This window comes from Leptonotus elevatus, chromosome 15, assembly GCF_054856555.1.
Source record: "Leptonotus elevatus isolate MCC_2025b chromosome 15, RoL_Lele_1.0, whole genome shotgun sequence".
NCBI classification, from domain to species: domain Eukaryota; kingdom Metazoa; phylum Chordata; class Actinopteri; order Syngnathiformes; family Syngnathidae; genus Leptonotus; species Leptonotus elevatus.
Window position 1 is genome coordinate 347,096 of NC_141253.1, and position 16,813 is coordinate 363,908.

Here is a 16,813-nt window from a genome sequence, read left to right on the forward strand (position 1 = left end):
TTTATTTATTTGTTGTTTTTTATTTCCATTTATATTTTTCGTATTCAATTTTTCATTATTATTTTTATTATCTGTTTTTCTTTCATTTTTTGGGGTCCTCCATAGAACAGAACGCAGGCAAATGTGTTTTTAAAAGAAGGCCAGTACTGCGCGTGCGCGTCTGTTAGAGTGACGTCATTCTCCCCCCACCTGGCCAACCCGGATGTGTCGGGCCGATGACAGCTCGCGTTCCGATTTGTGTTGTTTCTGCGTCCAAGGTCGGTTCATTTCAAGTTCAGGCGCAGGTGAGCGTTCAACGAGGTCACGTGGTCAGTTCGATTCAAGCGGACGCAAAAGTAACGGTAAGAGTCCAAACGTCTCCGGGTGCTTTTATGCTAGCGAGTTAGCAGGAGGAATCCTCAATCCTGACGTGTTTCTTCTCACTTCGTCTTTTACGGTCGGATTTCAATATGCCGCCCGCTTGTAAACGTTCACGCCGAGCTACTGAATCTTTTCAATAACGTCGTCAATAATCGCCTGATGACGTCAGCAATGATGTCGCTGAACGAGCAGCGCTAATGAGGGTTGGCCAAGATGGCGGCTTGACGAGACGCAGTCTGTCGAGCTCTGAGCGCAAAACGTGATTGCATTTATATTCCCGGGTAAAAGTGGCGTCAGTTCCCAAATATTCTGGACCTCGCCGTGACAACCGTTGGAACCGTGATCCATTGAAGATGCCGAAGTCAGGAAGAAGAAGTGAAAGGAGCGGGGAACGTGAAAGTCAAGCTAATGCTAATGCTAATGCTAATGCTAATGCTAATGCTAATGACCACGACTACAGAATGCGATGCAAAGCTATCGAATGATGACTTGCCACCGCTTCCTTTTACTCCAAGCATGCCAAGAAACCCACTTTGTCCTTTTCTCACTTTACAGAAAGTGCTCTTATGTCGAACGATGCTGTCCGCACATTGAAATGATGCGATTGAGTAAACGGTGGACAATATTTGTTCCGAGATAAAAGAGTTGAATGGAAAACTAAGCCTAACCGGAAATGGGATGGACACAAATGAGGAGGCCGCGATGAAGTGTGTGACACTTTGAATGTTATGGGCGACGTTGGAATGTGAGACTGCGAGGGCTGCCGGAAGCTGAGAAGGAAGACGTGCTTGCAGATGTTTGCCAACAGGTGCCGCCAGCTGAAAATGGGAAAACTTCCTGATGCTGAAAATGGGAAAACTTCCTGATGCTGAAAATGGGAAAGCGTCCTGATGCTGAAAATGGGAAAACTTCCTGGTGCTGAAAATGGGAAAACTTCCTGGTGCTGAAAATGGGAAAACTTCCTGGTGCTGAAAATCAGTTCATCAGTGATGCATCGATTTGGATGTGGACGGTCATCGTTCATTCCAAAGAAGAGCGACTTAAGTTTGGTGCCTTTTTCTTTTGGCTCATCGTCAGTTTTATGCTTTTGGAGAAGTTCGCGTTATTGACTTTTATTTTCCGGTCTTTTGCTGACTCGGGCGTCTTTTGTTTTTTTTTGCTTTTTCTTACAAAACAGTTTTTCTGGGGAAGAGAAAAAAAATCTTTATTTTGCTTGAACTTGTAAAAATGTTGTTGTTGTTTTTACTTTTTGTACAAATAAAATAAAAAGGCTATTTTGGTAGAAATTGTAAAATGATGTGTTTTTCTTACTTTTGTAGGAAAAAAGGCCAAAACAACTAGTTTTGGTGGTTTTCTTTACCGGGTCATTATTTGTACTCGTGCTCATCTTGACAATGTACGTTTAATCGATCTAAAGGTTTGCTCAAAAGTCATCTTTATTAAGTTTAAGGTTTGTGAATTGATGCTCCCAAATATGCCTGGTTTCTTTTTGCCAACCAGTTGAGGACGGACCTCGTCTCCGTACAAGAGACTCGGAACTTGTGGGAATCACAGCGGGGGGGCAACTGCTCCTGGTTCGCTCCTGGTTCGCTCATGGAACGCGACGCTCGGCTGGAGTTGCGACTTTAGAAAATCAGGTACGATGGCGACGTTTTGCGGACGGAATGCGATCCTGCTGCTCGCTTGCTCTGCGACGCTAAACCGTCTCGCGATCGAGTTGAAGCAACGTGAAGAACAACAAATTGGAAAACGATCCTCTTTTTCTGTCGATTGCGGATTTATCGCGACGCTGGTTTTCCGAATGCTGTTTTATTGATGGGCGGCCATTTCAAGATAAACGCTCATCAAAAAGGCCAAACACGGACTTCATTCCATTTCGGGAAAATTGAAAATATGGAGAGTAAAACATCCCAGCAATAGAACATTTGCAAGGAGTAATAAAACGGGGCGGAGTCGATAAGAATTGATTTTGAAGAGAGTGAACGATATTGAGGCGAACGTGCGTCCGACCCGCCTCACGTCAGGCGGTCCGCATTAGAGAGCGCCATCGTCTTCTCAACTTGCTGCTGTTTGTTCAGCAGCGGAACCTCAAGAGTGCGAACGTCTCGGAACTGCTACCAATCGGACTTCGACCCCAAAATCTGCGTGAAACATGCCTCGAACGTACCCTGAAAACGGGTGGCGAGCGCAGCCGAATGCCGACGATGCGCCGCGCGTCAGGATTTGATTTGCAATAACGAGGACCTTCTATGTAAGCACACGTCCATCTTTTGGAATCTTAAAGATCCGGCGAGATGAGTCGTTTAATCACGCATTGCTTTTGTGAACGTATGCTGACTTTCTTCAGGAAGACTTTTTATCCCGGCGACTCGTGGCGACTCGGCCCGGGCGCTCGCCGTCGTCCCCTCTGCTGCGTCTTGAAAGCCAAAAGCGGCTGGCGAGCTCCAATCCGGAGTCGATTTGTTTGCGAGCTCGTCCTGCAAACAACGATGGACGTCAGAAGAACCGCCTTCCGCGAAGACGTGAGGCCGCGTTGGCGTGTCATGCCGCCTCGGGATGCGTTTGCCGACGATGTAGCGCGCAAGACGGTCGGGCCGCTGCCAAACGCGTTTGCGATGACCGATAAAGTCCAAGAAATATCCATAAAGTCGATCCATAAATTCTCTCCCGCAAAATCTTCCAGCAGTCACATTCAAAAACGATGTCGATGTCAAGTGCAGCTTTTGTGACGAGTGCCCCGAAACGCGTGTCCGTTTGTTTTGGTTCTGTCCGTCTGTTTTGGTTCTGTCCGTCTGTTTTGGTTCTGTCCGTTTGTTTTGGTTCTGTCCGTCTGTTTTGGTTCTGTCCGTTTGTTTTGGTTCTGTCCGTCTGTTTTGGTTCTGTCCATTTGTTTTGGTTCTGTCCGTCTGTTCTGGTTCTGTCCGTCTGTCCTTATCGGGCAGCGATGGTGTGATTTCACACACGTCAACATCGAAACGAATGTCACGATTGCTTGCATGTCTGTTTTTGGCGTCGAGCCAAATAATCGACGAAATGAATGTCAAAATCGTTGTTGTCAATTCCGTGGCAAGCAGCCGCGCTTTTTCTAACGACTTCAAACGACGCGTTCTCTCAATGGCGTTCTGACCCATTTGAAAAGATTGGCTCTCATTTAAATCAATTTTTTTAACTTCTCCCTTCGTTTGTTGCTGCATAACCTTTTGCTGTTAAATTTTTTTTTTATATTCTCTCTATTTTTGACTTTGTGTTATCTTGAGTGATTGTTTCAGCGATATTGATTTTGTAATGATTATCTTTAGATGTCATTTGAGAACGTTGTGATGTCAGTTTGCGATCATGACCAAAAGAAGTGTTAATGAGATTTTTTTTAGCTTTCCGCTTCGTCGGGAAGTTGGGAAAAAAAAATCCTTGTCCTAAGTTTTGTATTCACAAGCAAACATTTAGCGGCCATTTGATGAAGCTTTTTGCATACCAGATGGCATCTGCGTATCCACATCATAAATAATAAATAAATAATGCAATCAATGGCTTAATAATTATTAATAATTATTAATAATCTGAGTATCCAGGATTCTTTTCGCCTCCCCGATGGAAATCCCTGTTATGGAAAAAAAAAGTCTTTGTTCATTGACTTTTTCCTTTCAGGTTTGTCGTTGGTTGCGGGCGCGGCCCGAGGCCGGCGCGCCAGGATGAGCGGGGCGGCGCTGGCGGTGGAGATGGTGGTGGTGTTCTTCCTGGCGCTCTTCCTGCTGCACCGCTACGGCGACTTTGGCAAGCAGCAGCGCATGGTGCTGTTCGGAACGCTGCTGGCCTGGTACCTGTGCTTCCTCATCGTCTTCATCCTGCCGCTCGACGTCACCACGGTGGGTCCCGCCTCCGCTCGCGGCCCACCGACCGCCGTCTCATCTGTGCCGTCTTGCAGACCATCTACAAGCAGTGCAAGACGGACCGCCGGGATCGCGCCGCCGGCCCGCCCCCGTCCAATCACACGTCAGGAAACGCATCGGCGCCGCCCACTCAGAGGTCGGTGCGGTCGGTGCGTCCGGGTGACGTAAATGACGTAATCCCGCTTTTTTTCTCTTCCCCGCTGCAGTGCGCCAACGGCGTGCTACAAGCCGTGGAGCTACATCCCGGACGGCGTCATGCCCGTCTTCTGGCGGGTGGTCTACTGGACGTCGCAGTGCCTCACCTGGTCAGTAGGTGGCAGCGCGCCCACGGCTCGGTCAACGGTTCGGCAGTGATCGTTGGCGGTGGCCGATGATTGGCGGGTGGGGATTTGTGGGCGTCGACTGTTGGGTGTTCGCAGACACTGACCAATAGGGGTGTAAGAATCGCGAGTCTCGATTTGAAATGTTCCAAAATCGATTTTATTGAAATGATTCGCAATGTGCTGCCCTTGTTTGTGTGCCTTTTATTGGGAGCGCTGTTCATGTTGTACCCGGTTTGTCCACTTCGGGGCAGTGTGGTTCCGCGCATTCTGATAACCTGTTAAGTTTGAGAGTAGAAAGAAAAAGTCGTGATCAAGTCATGCCCCAAAAAGTTGTTTTTTTGCAGCGTAGGAAGAGCGAATGGCGGTGAGTGATGCTGTGATGCGTTCCTGAAGCGTTTTTGTATGAACAGCCGTTCTTATGAGCGCTAAAAGTGCCGCGCGGGTGCGCTAATTAGCATTAGCGAGTCAGACCGGAGTAGATCATGACGATTCTTTTCACATCTATCGATTGAAGCAGGAATCATTGTCGATGAAAAATCGTTCTGAATCGAATCGCAGACCCCAAAATCAGAATCGGATCGTGAGACGGTCCAAGATTCCCACGCCTGCTGACCAATGGGTGGCGATGAGGAGTCCGTGCGCGGCGGTGACCGGCTGGCAAATGGCGGCGACGGATGTCCGAGGACGCTGACAGACGTGTTGACCGGTTGTCGCCGATCGGCGATCTTCGGGCGCTGACTGACGGCGCTCGTCCGATGTTCTCCAGGTTGCTGCTGCCGTTCATGCAGTCGTACGCTCGCTCCGGCGGTTTCTCCATGGCCGGCAAGGTCCAGACGGCGCTCATCGAGAACGCCATCTACTACGGCAGCTATCTGCTCATCTTCGGCTCGCTGCTCATCTACGTGGCCGTCCACCCCGAGTGGCGCCTGTCCTGGTCAGAGCCCCGCCCCTTTCGCCCTTTCGGCCCCGAGCTGAGGCTAACGCTAACGCTAGCGCCTCGATGCGCGCGGCGACCGGCAGGTACGAGCTGCAGACCATCGGCATCACGGCGGCCAACACGTGGGGTCTGTTCCTGCTGGTTCTGCTGCTGGGCTACGGTCTGGTGGAGATCCCGCGGTCCTACTGGAACGCGTCCAGGCACGGCCACTTGCTCCTCAAGACCTACTTCAAGGCCTCCAAGCTCATGACGGAGAAGGCGGACGCCGAGGAGAACCTGGAGGACGCCATGGAGGTCAGTTGGCAGCTTTGGCGATCATTTGTACGAGTCGAGAAGGAGAAAGGAAGGCGGTCATCGGTTGCGTCCGGTCGACGCGTGCCTCGAGGACGCGCCGGTCACTCGCCGATCAATATTTTATTGATGGTTTTCCAAAACAAACACGTGTAACGTTCCAATAGGAACGTTCACCGCTTCTTTGATCTTTAACGCTGGCGACGTTCCACGAAGAGTGACGACCGGAAGGCCGCACGTTCTCAGTTCAACTCGTTCCCGAGTACGCAGCTGCGGAGCCTTCTTCTCTTAGTATGCGGAAGAAGGTCTCATCTATTCAGAATGGCCTCTACTCTCGTTCTGTCTTGGCCGCCCGCCCACACGGGGGACGGCTCAGCCGAGCCCATGCGAAAATGTGGGACCCGATGTGTGGAAAGACGCCGGGACGGGTCGCGGCCGCGCAGCGACCTCGCTCGAGTCGCCGATCCGATCGTTCACAGGCCTCAACCAGCACGCGCGCGCGAAAAGCAAGTCATCAACATTCATAAAAATAAAAACATCAATACGTTTGTCTCCACAAAACCATCTCACAGAAAAAGCAAATGACAAAAATGGATTTCATCTGAAATCATGCCCAGCTGGGTGACGTTCAGGAACCGAGTCCGAGTCCGTTCCAAGTTTCCCTTGTGGAACATCAAGTCTTCGAAAAGAAATTGTGAACAAAACGCTTCGTTTTCAACTGCCAACTGTCTGCGAGAAATTGAAGCCACGGTGTCGTTGATGACATCATCGATAGGATCATTGATTGTCAAAAATCGTTGCTGGCCGCCGCCTCCTTTCGTTCCATCTCTTTTTTTTCTCTTTTTTCTTGTTCAGGAGGTGAGAAAGGTGAGCGAGGCCGTCAAGTACAACCATCCTCTGAGGAAGAGCGTCGACACCATCCTGAGGAAGGTGAGTCGCGCGCGTGGCGCCCGCCCTCGCCGCCGTCCCTCACGCGCTCGTCCCACCCGCCCCTCAGTGCCCCGCGGACTACCAGGACAAGTTGGGCCGCAACATGGACGACTACGAGGACTTTGAGGACAAGCAGACGTTCCCCAGCGAGAGGAGTCTGGTCAAGCTGCACAAACGGGTGAGGGGGGGGCGCGGCCTGCGCCGGGCGCCGCGTCGGGCGCCGCGTCGGGCGCCGCGTCGGGCGCCGCGTTGGGCGCCGCGCTAAGGCGTGACGTGGCGCTCCGGTGTGTGCGCGCGCAGGTGATCTACGCCGTCCAGCGCCACGCACGCACGCGCGTGCAGTGGCGCGTGCTGCTGCAGGACGCCTTCCACCTGGAGGACGTGGCGAGGAACGAGAGCGGCTCCACGCGGCGCTTCGTTCGCACCTTCCCCCCCGCCAGCGCCCCCGGCTGGTTCTGCAGATACGTCTACACGCCCACCGCAGGTACGTCCGCACCCGCGCTCGGGGACGTCTCACGCAAACACGGTCCCGAATCTCAAATCAAGTCTGAACAAAAATTGGACCCGATCCAGGCCACGTGGTCACTCGCTTCTTTTTGTTCTTTTTTTCTTCTTCTTTTCTTTTTTTTGAACGAGTGGACGGAATGTGCAGCTTTGAAGAGCTCAACATTCCATTTGGCACGAACATCTTTTGTTGAATTGCTTCTAATTCTTTATTATTTGAAGATGCACGTTTCCGCCTGTCGACGTCTTTTCTACTCGTATTTGAGGCAAAGTGTAAAATGTCTCACGTCGTCTTGTTGATGTTGAACAAAATGTCTCACATGATCAACGATGCTGTCTGCGACGAAGTGCCGTCTGAAATGTTGTCCGATTTGGAACGTTTTGAAACGTTTCTTGGGAGGAGCAACATGGCGGCCCGGCGGCTTCAAGCGTCCTGGCCTATCCAGCGTTTATCGCAAGCTGGACGAAGGCCCGTTCGGGGAAACGCGCGTCGCAGTTGCAGAAGTCAACGAGGACCGCGTTTTCGGCCGGTCCAGGTTGTCCCCCATGTTTTTGGTTTTGCCTTCAGAGTGGTATTGGGAGTGTCTGCTGAAGCGCGGCTTCTACCGCGCGCTGTCGGTGGTCCTGGCCCTGTTCAGCGGCGCCGTGGTCTGGTCCGAGTGCACCTTCTTCAGCACCAAACCCGTCCTGTCGCTCTTCGCCGTCTTCATCCAGCTGGCCGAGCGCGACTACAACTACCTTTACATCCAGGTGAGCGCGCACCTGGCCGGCAGCCGGCGACTCCGCCCACGTCACGGTGAGCGTTAGCGCGCCTGCATCGGCCAGCGCCTTCAAAGCGCCTCCAATTTCGGAACCAGAATGGACAACTTTTAGGGCGGCGCCGGCCTGCTACGGATGCAAATCATTTTCACGTCTTAAAATATTTGACCGGCCCACTTTTTGTTTTCCCGAGTGCCAGCAAATTTGGACATCTGTGCTTAAGGTCAATAAATCCTTTTTCCCTTCAAACAATCTTAACTTGTCATCTGACGATAAACGTTACCAAAAAAAGTTCTTCTTTGAAATGTCGCGTCAAACAAAATAGCGTGCTGCCATCTAGTGGCCGGTGGAAGAAAGACGGCGTTTCAGAGTTCCACAAAGGCGAAATTGTGGCCACTCATGAAAACTTAATAATCGAAGCGGCAAGTATCCAGGAAACGCTTAATTAGGGGGAAATATGCAAATATAGTTGCTGAATATAGCGACAGCATTGCGATATTGAACATGTGCCTAAAGAAAAAAAGAATAAACTTTGTGTATTCGTAGTTAATTAATTGTAATTCCCTCTCGATAATGGATGGCGGTTCACATTTGAGTGAACGTCGGGTCAAATTCAGATAAAAGCCTCAAATTGCGTCTGAAACGCGCGTCGTCACGATATCGCGACGTCCGCACCCGAAAACAAGATTTTGTGATAAAAGTGTCGAGAAAATGCCGCGAAATGAGCGAGACGTGACTTTTCTGCGACCACGGAAGCGTTTGCGCGCTGGATCCGACCCGCGCGCTCTCCTGTGTTAGCTTGCCCGCTAGCCCGCCGCTGTGCCGTGCGTGTCCACCAGGTGGCGTGCTTCATCACCATCTTCTTCCTGTGCTCGTGCGTCTACTCCACCGTGTTCCGCATTCGCGTCTTCAACTTCTACTACCTGGCGCCGCATCACCAGACGGACGCGTACAGCCTGCAGTTCAGCGGCATGTGAGCCAGCCGCACCTTCACCCCCCCTGCCTCCGGGTCACCTTTGACCTGGGCCGGCCTCTCCCCCTTCAGGCTCTTCTGCCGCCTGACGCCGCCGCTGTGCCTCAACTTCCTGGGGCTCATCCACATGGACGCCGCCATCTCGCACCAGCACAAAGAGCAGACGGCCTACACCTCGGTGAGCCGCCGCCGCCGCCGCCGCTTGCAGCCGCCTTCACGTGCGCTTCACGTGCGCTTCCCGTGTGCCAGATCATGGGCTCCATGCGCGTGCTGTCCTTCGTGGCCGACGGCTTCTACATCTACTACCCGATGCTCATCGTCATCTTGTGCATCGCGACCTACTTCAGGTAAGCGGACAAATGGAGGCCATTGGATTGTCGGCTGTCGGCGGGAACGCGGGTCCAATTCTGACGACGGCGCCGTCATCGTCAGCAAGAATTGCACAAAATGACGATTACGCCACGAAAAGGACATTTTACAAATAGGTCAAAAACTGCATTTTTTTGTTCTCCCTCCATTAAAAAAAAAACAAACAAACACAAAACCGCATTTGGTGCAGTAGAAAGTTTGAAAAATGAAGGCAAGGAAGTTGAAAGAGGCGCTTTGTTGAAATTGTGTCAGGAAGGAGGAGCTCCGCACCGCCGACGGTCACGGCTTGACGCTTTAAAAGCACGGTCGAAGCGGCCAATCGGCTGCCGCGCTACTAACGGGACTCGATCTGCTCCGATTGCATTCGGGAAGTGAAAGCGAGACGCGCCATTCGCCGTGCGTCAAATGTTTGCGTTTGTTCTTCCCGTGTCTCGCACCAGCCTGGGAACGCGCCTGCTCAACCTGCTGGGCTTCCAGCAGTTCATGGGCGACAGCGAGCTCACGTCGGACCTGGTGGACGAGGGCAAGGAGCTCATTCGCCGAGGTGGGTGCCGCCTCGCCGCCAGCGCGCCGTCAGCGAGCGAGCGAGCGCCGGCCGCGCTGACCCGCCCGCCTGCCGGCGCGTGTCCTTTGTTTGCCCGCAGAGAAGCGGAAGCGCCAGAGGACGGAAGACGGCGAGAACAGACGGCGCGTGAGTGGGCCGGCCAACCGCGCCGCCGCGCCAAACCGGCGGCTTTGACGGCCGTGCGTGTCTTGCAGGAGTGGAAGGAACGCTACGGCAACGCCAGGGAGGAGCTGAGCGCCAGGAGCCGCAACAGCCACGAAATGAAGGAGACCGGCTACGCCCACCACGCCAACAACGCACGTCAGTTTTCTCGCCGCCTTTTCACATCACTTGATGGATTTTTTTTACAATTCTTAAAACCGACAAGAGATTTTCAAATGTCAGAGAAATTTGCCGGCGGTGCAAACGTCATCCGAACCGCAAGAATTCCACAAACGAACGACGACAGCAAGTGAACCGTCAAATTCCATCAACAACTTGGGATGGCGATCGATTCTAATCCCTTTCGATTCCAGTTCAACTTTTTTCCAATTCAATTGACTTCATTTCTATCCAATATTGATAAAGGAAAGGTTGCAATGTCATTGAAATGACATTTACTAATTGAACCAGTGCCGGCAGTTGTCAGCCGGCGATTCAATTCAAAAATTTCAATTCAAAACATTTAATTTCTACTAAAAAATCAATTCAGTTCAATTTAATTGAAATTCAATTTAAAAAAAAAATCGATTTCAATTTCATTTCAAAAATTTAAATACAAATTTTTCAATACAATTAAATTTTAGTTATAATTTCAATTTAAAAATTGTATTTCATTCTTTTAAAGAAATGAAAGTATCATATAACATCTGCCCCTAATCAACACACACAAAAAGTAAAAAAAAGAAAAAGTGAACACAAAAAAAATGACAAAACAGTTCAGAGTAACAATTAAACCAAATAATTGTTGCTGAAAAGGAGCCGTGAGCCGGCAAACTGCTAGCGTGCGCCCGTTAGCGTTGATGCTACGTTGCCTTGGTGTTTAGCGGCCAAGTACCTGTGCCGTTCTGCCACGTGGGCCGAGCGCGACTGCTCGGAGCTGCTCCGGGACCAGGAACCTCTGGACTTCAACGCCGACTCGCCGGCGGACGACGACGACCAGCGGGACGCCGGCAGGTAAACGCGCCGGCCGAAAGGTGCTTTGCTATTCCGGGTAAAATGATATAATTATATATATATAAATAATTATTGTTTGTTTTAGTTAGTTTTTGTTTTTAAAAAGCATTTAGTTTTTTATTTTATTTGGTTGACAAAAGAGGTTTTTGAATTTGAGTTTTCCGGGTTTTTTTGTTAACGAAATCATCTTGCTGACGAAACGAAGTTGCAGAAGATCCGAAAGCTGCAAATCCAAAGAATGAAAGAAAGCAAAAAAGTTTTCTATTCAATTTGTCTTCCTTTTATCGTTTGTGAGATGAAAACGAAGACTTTTTTTTTTCCAAGCTTTATTTGTCAAACCGCTTCTCGAAGCTCCAAAGCGATTGTGACGCACAACATGAGCGACTTTGATCATCGAGTTGCGGCAAACCTCGTGCGAAAGATTGGCACGACTTGGCGCATCCTCGCATATTGAAGTTTGAAAAAAAAAAAAGGAAATTGAGGAAACTGACGAGCAACTTTTGCTTCCCAAGATTCGTTCATTCTTCCCGGATTGATTCGATTGTTTTTCTTGTCTCGCTTGCTCCCGTTGCGGCGCAGACCCGCGGGCGGACGCTACTTGTCCATGTCGTCGTCCCGCAGCGGCATCTTTGACGACGTGTGAACTCCCGGACGCCGCCTGCCCGACACCCGCCCCCGCCCGCATCCGTCCGCCCGCATCCGTCCGTCCGACTTTGGCGAAGGGGACGCGGCGCTTGTTGAAAGGTCGACGGCGGCCATTCCGAGTTCCCTGCTCATGTTTTTGTCCGCGTGGCAGCCACGCAAGCTCTTTTTGTAGGATGTAAATATGGATTGGAAATATTTATGGATGTTTGTTTGTGCCGTCCAATGTCAATAAAGCTGGTGCGTTACTGTTGGCGTGCGCGGAGGAGACGGATGGCGTCGTTGGCATCTTTGGAAAGCATTTGCAAAAGTTGCCTTTCCCGATCCCTCGTTGGTTTGAATGGAAAAAAAAAAAAAAAAAAAGGAGTCAAGTCAGCCTTTAAAAAGCTTCGTGTGCCCAAACTGTAAATCGACTTTCGTCAAACGACTACAAAAAGTGCATTTTTTAGTCTAAGCCTGACTTTGAAACTGTAACGCGAGTTTGAAGCCACAAACCTGGTTTCGAACCCTAAATCTGTCATTTTAAACCCCAATCTGACACGGACAGCCTCCGCTGAATTTAAAACTCTGCACTTTTAACATCTCCGTTGAAAGCCTAACACGTTTAAAACCCAAGTCGAGTTGGGGTTGCAAACGAGGCTAACATTTGCAAATCGTTGTCCTCAGTTAAGGTTAGAACTTCAAATGAAGGTTTTTAAACTTGCCTTTCAGACCAATGAAAAGTTCTAAACGAGACCTCGGGTGGCGTTTCGAATTGATGTAAGGTTCCAATCTCGGACCTTGAGACGCGGTTGGTCGAGATGTGCCTGATGAAAATGACGTGGCATTCACAAAGTAGCCACCGGAGGGCGCTTGGTGTGCACAAACGCAAACATCACAATATACATCAACTCCAAAAGGAACTTGCATAATTATAAAGTAATTCGTTTTCATATGTTTTACATGTTAAAAATCCGAATTGCAATTAGGACCAAATTCATCATGATGAATATTCATAATGTAATAATATAAAAGTTTCCTCTTTGCAATCGAATTGACCCCCGAAGAGTTAGCTTGTTTTGAACAGCACGTTAGCTTAGCGTTAGCTTAGCGTTAGCTTAGCGTTAGCTTAGCGTTAGCTTAGCGTTAGCTTAGCTTAGCGTTAGCTTGCATCCGCTTGACGCAAGCGAGTTTGCTCGTGTTAGCAAAGCGGCACATTTCCCTTGGCGTCCATTTTGTTCTTGTTCGAATAAAAACAATAACGTCCACACGCACGCGTCTGTCTTCATTCAAGGAGGCGGAGCCGACCCCAGGTGAGTAAATTGATTGAAATCAGGCTTAACATGTCAAATGTTTGGCAGTTTTTCCATTTTGAGATGAAATCCGCCTCAAGCGTACCAGGCCTGTGATTCTTTTGCATACCACAAGAGGGAGCCAGCGTGAAATGTAGCTCGAGATAGGGTAACAAGATGGCGTCCATATGTCATGTGAAGTTGTGATTGGTCAACTGCTAGTCACACGTGGACGCCATCTTACTACCCTGCTGAAAGCCAAACACTTTAGACGGCTCTGATTTATTGAAGAGGCCAAAGTTAAAGCAAAAATGTTTAAACGTGTGATGACCAAAAATAAAAAGATTACATTTGAAATAGAGGCAACAAAGACTTTATTGTGATGAAAATGAAAGGCCAAAAAAAAAAGACCCGTGTAAGCATATTGCTGGTGGTGGGCCAAAAACGTCACAACCTGGTAAATCTTTTTATTTTCAAAACTCAACTTTGGGTCAGCGACGTCGCACTCGTTTGACCTCCGGCAGTCTTCGGCTCGATCGCAGACGCTAGAAAAAAAGCGTCTTTTTCAACCTGCACTTTGTGTGCAGCACAACAGCTAAATGCTGCGTCACCAAATTGTGTTGACACGAAAACGTCAATTGCCCTTTCGCACCCAGAGGGGTTATTTGGCGCGGAGGGGCGTGGCCAGCATTTGCATATAGCCACATGACTTTTGACACCTGTGGCTATTTTGAGCTGCTGGCATTTAAGGACGCGTGGACATGTGTGGATCTCCTGGTGACCTTTAACCTGCACGCAAATATTGACCACTTAAACAAGTGCTCCAAAATGGCATCATTTGTTCAACGCTTATTTGCTGTCTCGTGTCAGCTTTCGTAAGAACGCCCATTCGGTGGACTCGAAGCTGACGTTTCGCTCTTCACCTTTGACCCTCGCGCGCCCCCTTCGGGAAGCAGGTGGCGTGACGTCACGATCACTCGGCCGGGGCCTCTCCCGATTGGTCGCTCGGGGCTGGCCACGTGCCGCGCGAGTGTCTCGGACCGGCAGCATCGAACCGCGCGTCCTCGCAAGTCGACGTTCGGCGACAGGTGGACGCACGCACGCACGCACGCCGGGCCGCGCAGGTAAAAGGGGGACGCGCGCGCGCATGGGCTTGACTTGCAGACGCGAGGTCACTCGAGGTCAGGTGATATTTGGGGGGCGGGGACTCGAACGTTGTGCAGGTGGCGATGAATTGTTTGACGTGACACCAGCATGCTCGTTTTCAAGACGACTCGAGTGCGTCTTCCGAATTTCTTTGCATTCCTGTTAAGCAATTTGGGGCTCGACATTTGAGAGGTGAGTTCCTTTCAAACTTTTCGGAAGTCCAAAACGAAAAACTTCATGTCACAATCGTGGACGTGAGGCGAAATGTGCGAAGTAGCAAACGTAAAAAGAGTTTGTTTTATTTGTTGTATCCAATTCAATTGATTACAAGAATAATTGACGCATTAAAATAGGACCAAAATCGAGCAAACGTTCCAATGTCCATTTATTCTGATAAGTAGGTCGTGACAGACAAACATTGACCAGAAGATTGCGCAATAGGACGTAAGTGAGGCCTTCAGGTTCCTCGGCTCACTAGTACGTATAAACCTGGCGTGTGTGTGTGTTCAACGTTCTGCACAAGCTGAATTTAAAATTACAATTAAAAAGTTCCTTACCTCACTAAAGTCCCAGTGGCGACAGGAAGTGGATGTTGGAGCCACTTCCTGTGACATAGGCGATATGTTAGTTTGCTTCAAAGTAAAAAAAAAAGCCAGAGAAGTGTTTATATCAAGCACATTTTTACTGACAAAATACAAATTAAAACTGGTATTCATATGTACAACATCATTTTAATTATTTAAACATTTTAAATCTGTTCTAAATCGTACAATAAATTCCAAAGTTTTCAAAAGTGGGGAAAAAACGTTTAACTAATCGAAATATGGCTGCATGTCTTAGTCATCGATACAGTAATTATTAAAATTGAGATAAAATGATCAAGTCGTACAGGAGTGTGATGTTGATTTGTGTTGAGGTCATTCTTCTGCCACTAGATGGCATCATTGCATTTGTAAGACGTTGGTGACGGCTTCCTTTTCATATTAAGAGTTATCTCATCGTTAACATGAAAATAACTTGTGAAATTCTGCACATTTTTTTTGAAATTGTCAAATCCAACTTGACCCCAGTCTCCACAAATATATGCATTATTATAATTTTGAACGTGTCCGCAGCGTTGGGACTGGAGCCCCCCCCCCCCCCCCCCAGTTTGGGGCGGTCGAGTGGTGTTAAGGGAACTTACTTTGACAGCCCTTGTTTTTATACCTCAATCTGTTTTTGTATTTCAAACATTTGCATGAGGCGGCACAATTTTTGTGGGTGTCGCTGCCGAAACGCGCCGTTGGCCGGCGAGCGGGAATAATCAAAGCGACGTCATCCGACTTTGTGTTGCAAAAGTTTTTGCCCTGTGTGTGTTCCTCAGAGCGATGCTAAGCTAACACGCTCAGCGAGGCGCCGCCAACATGCCGACGGACATGGCGCTGCCCCTCCTCCTGCCTCAGGAGGACTTTGCGTACCGCAGCCCGACCGGCCGGCGCCACGAGCGCGCCTCCAGGAAGGCCAAGAAGCAGGTGACCTTCGCCGACCACCGAGGCCTGCCCCTCGCCAGGGTCAAGCTCTTCTCCCACTTCAAGGACGCCATCCGCATTCCCGCCGGCGTCCGCCTGACGCCGGACCGCCCGGACGCCGACCGGCTGGTCCTGGACTTCAGCCAGCCGGCGTCCGACTACGTCCTGTTCCGCCGCAGTCTGGACAGGAAGTGCGTGTGCCTGGAGAAGTGCGTGCTGAAGGAGCGCATCCTGGCGGGCACGGTCAAGGTGAAGAACTTGTCCTTCGAGAAGCGCGTGCGTCTGCGCGTCACCTTCGACTCGTGGCAGAGCCACTCGGACGTGGAGTGCGTCTACGTCCGGGACGCGTACCCCGACGCCTTGGGCGACACCTTCTCCTTCAGCCTGGCCCTGCCGCAGCCGCTGGCTCCTCGCCGCCACGTGGAGTTCGCAGTCTGCTACCAGGCGGCCGGCGCCGAGTATTGGGACAGCAACCATGGGCACAACTACCGCGTGGTCCGGGCCCAGGACAAGCGGCAGCGGGACGGCGAGCGCCACTTGGACTCGGGCATCCCCTTGGACGCTTTCGGGAGCCTCACCTGCGGACACGGCATCCTCCCCGAGTGGCCCAGCTACGCCGGGTACGAGAACGTCGGCCCCTACTACTGAAGGGCGGCGGGAGCCTGCCGGAAGGTCGGAGGTTCGCCGCGGTGCTTTGGTGAATTGAGAAACCAAACGCTGCTCGTGATGTCGTCAGATGTGACGCGACTTTCTCAGGGTCTTTTGAATACAACAAAATGTTTTCAATGAATGAAAGCCTTCTTGATAATAAAGACGAGCGCTTTTAAATGTGTTGGCGATCATCAACGTCACGTGACCACTGGATTTCGCAATGGTGGTTTTTCTTAATTGTTTTTATTGGATGAAAATAAACGTTTTGAACTTCTTGCTTCCGAATGAACTGCAAGGCCATGTGGTGACGTCACTTCCAGGTTAACCTACTTTTGATCTGCAGTGACACGCGATGGCCACTAGAGGGCTGCTGGAAGTCACATTAGTTACGCACATCAAAAGTTTACACGTATAACACGTGACATTGTGTGTGTGTGAGATCGTTCCGTCTTATGTAAGAAGACTTAATACTGCAAAAAAAGAACAAAAGTAGGAAATGGAGTAAAGAATCCCCTTCTGGAAACCGGAAGCAGCATACTGTA

General features: G+C 50.1%; 2 protein-coding genes across 5 annotated transcripts; both read left to right on the forward strand.

The window, feature by feature from the left end:
* Positions 1-162: 162 nt before the first annotated feature.
* Positions 163-12,942, forward strand: lmbrd2b (LMBR1 domain containing 2b). Of its 3 annotated transcripts, XM_086096947.1 has the most exons (18): positions 164-341; positions 4,006-4,223; positions 4,283-4,383; positions 4,454-4,552; positions 5,337-5,504; positions 5,591-5,801; positions 6,654-6,728; positions 6,796-6,906; positions 7,029-7,212; positions 7,801-7,982; positions 8,831-8,964; positions 9,037-9,142; positions 9,214-9,311; positions 9,774-9,877; positions 9,978-10,024; positions 10,093-10,198; positions 10,924-11,053; positions 11,633-12,942. In XM_086096947.1, the coding sequence occupies exons 1-18, from the start codon at positions 203-205 to the stop codon at positions 11,694-11,696; spliced, it is 2,277 nt and encodes a 758-aa protein (XP_085953073.1). In that variant the 5' UTR covers positions 164-202; the 3' UTR covers positions 11,697-12,942. The 3 variants fall into 3 exon arrangements, with proteins under 3 accessions (XP_085953075.1, XP_085953074.1, XP_085953073.1); XM_086096949.1 differs by lacking the exon at positions 7,801-7,982 and having other exon boundaries at positions 163-341; XM_086096948.1 differs by lacking the exon at positions 7,801-7,982 and having other exon boundaries at positions 163-341; positions 8,831-8,960.
* Positions 12,943-13,845: 903 nt separating this feature from the next.
* Positions 13,846-16,560, forward strand: LOC147161349 (protein phosphatase 1 regulatory subunit 3B-like). Of its 2 annotated transcripts, none has more exons than XM_086097182.1 (2): positions 13,846-14,090; positions 15,476-16,560. In XM_086097182.1, exon 2 carries the CDS (start codon positions 15,516-15,518, stop codon positions 16,266-16,268), a length of 753 nt encoding a protein of 250 aa, XP_085953308.1. In that variant the 5' UTR covers positions 13,846-14,090; positions 15,476-15,515; the 3' UTR covers positions 16,269-16,560. The 2 variants fall into 2 exon arrangements, with proteins under 2 accessions (XP_085953308.1, XP_085953307.1); XM_086097181.1 differs by lacking the exon at positions 13,846-14,090 and adding an exon at positions 14,100-14,304.
* The last annotated feature ends 253 nt before the right edge of the window (positions 16,561-16,813 follow it).

Excerpts from the sequence above, each read along its gene's own strand:
- LOC147161349 (XM_086097182.1), top strand. The coding sequence starts at position 15,516 with ATGCCGACGGACATGGCGCTGCCCCTCCTCCTGCCTCAGGAGGACTTT.
- lmbrd2b (XM_086096947.1), top strand. The coding sequence starts at position 203 with ATGTGTCGGGCCGATGACAGCTCGCGTTCCGATTTGTGTTGTTTCTGC. Across the intron at positions 7,983-8,830 it reads ACAACTACCTTTACATCCAG|GTGGCGTGCTTCATCACCAT; the intron begins GTGAGCGCGCAC and ends CGTGTCCACCAG. Across the intron at positions 9,312-9,773 it reads TGCATCGCGACCTACTTCAG|CCTGGGAACGCGCCTGCTCA; the intron begins GTAAGCGGACAA and ends GTCTCGCACCAG.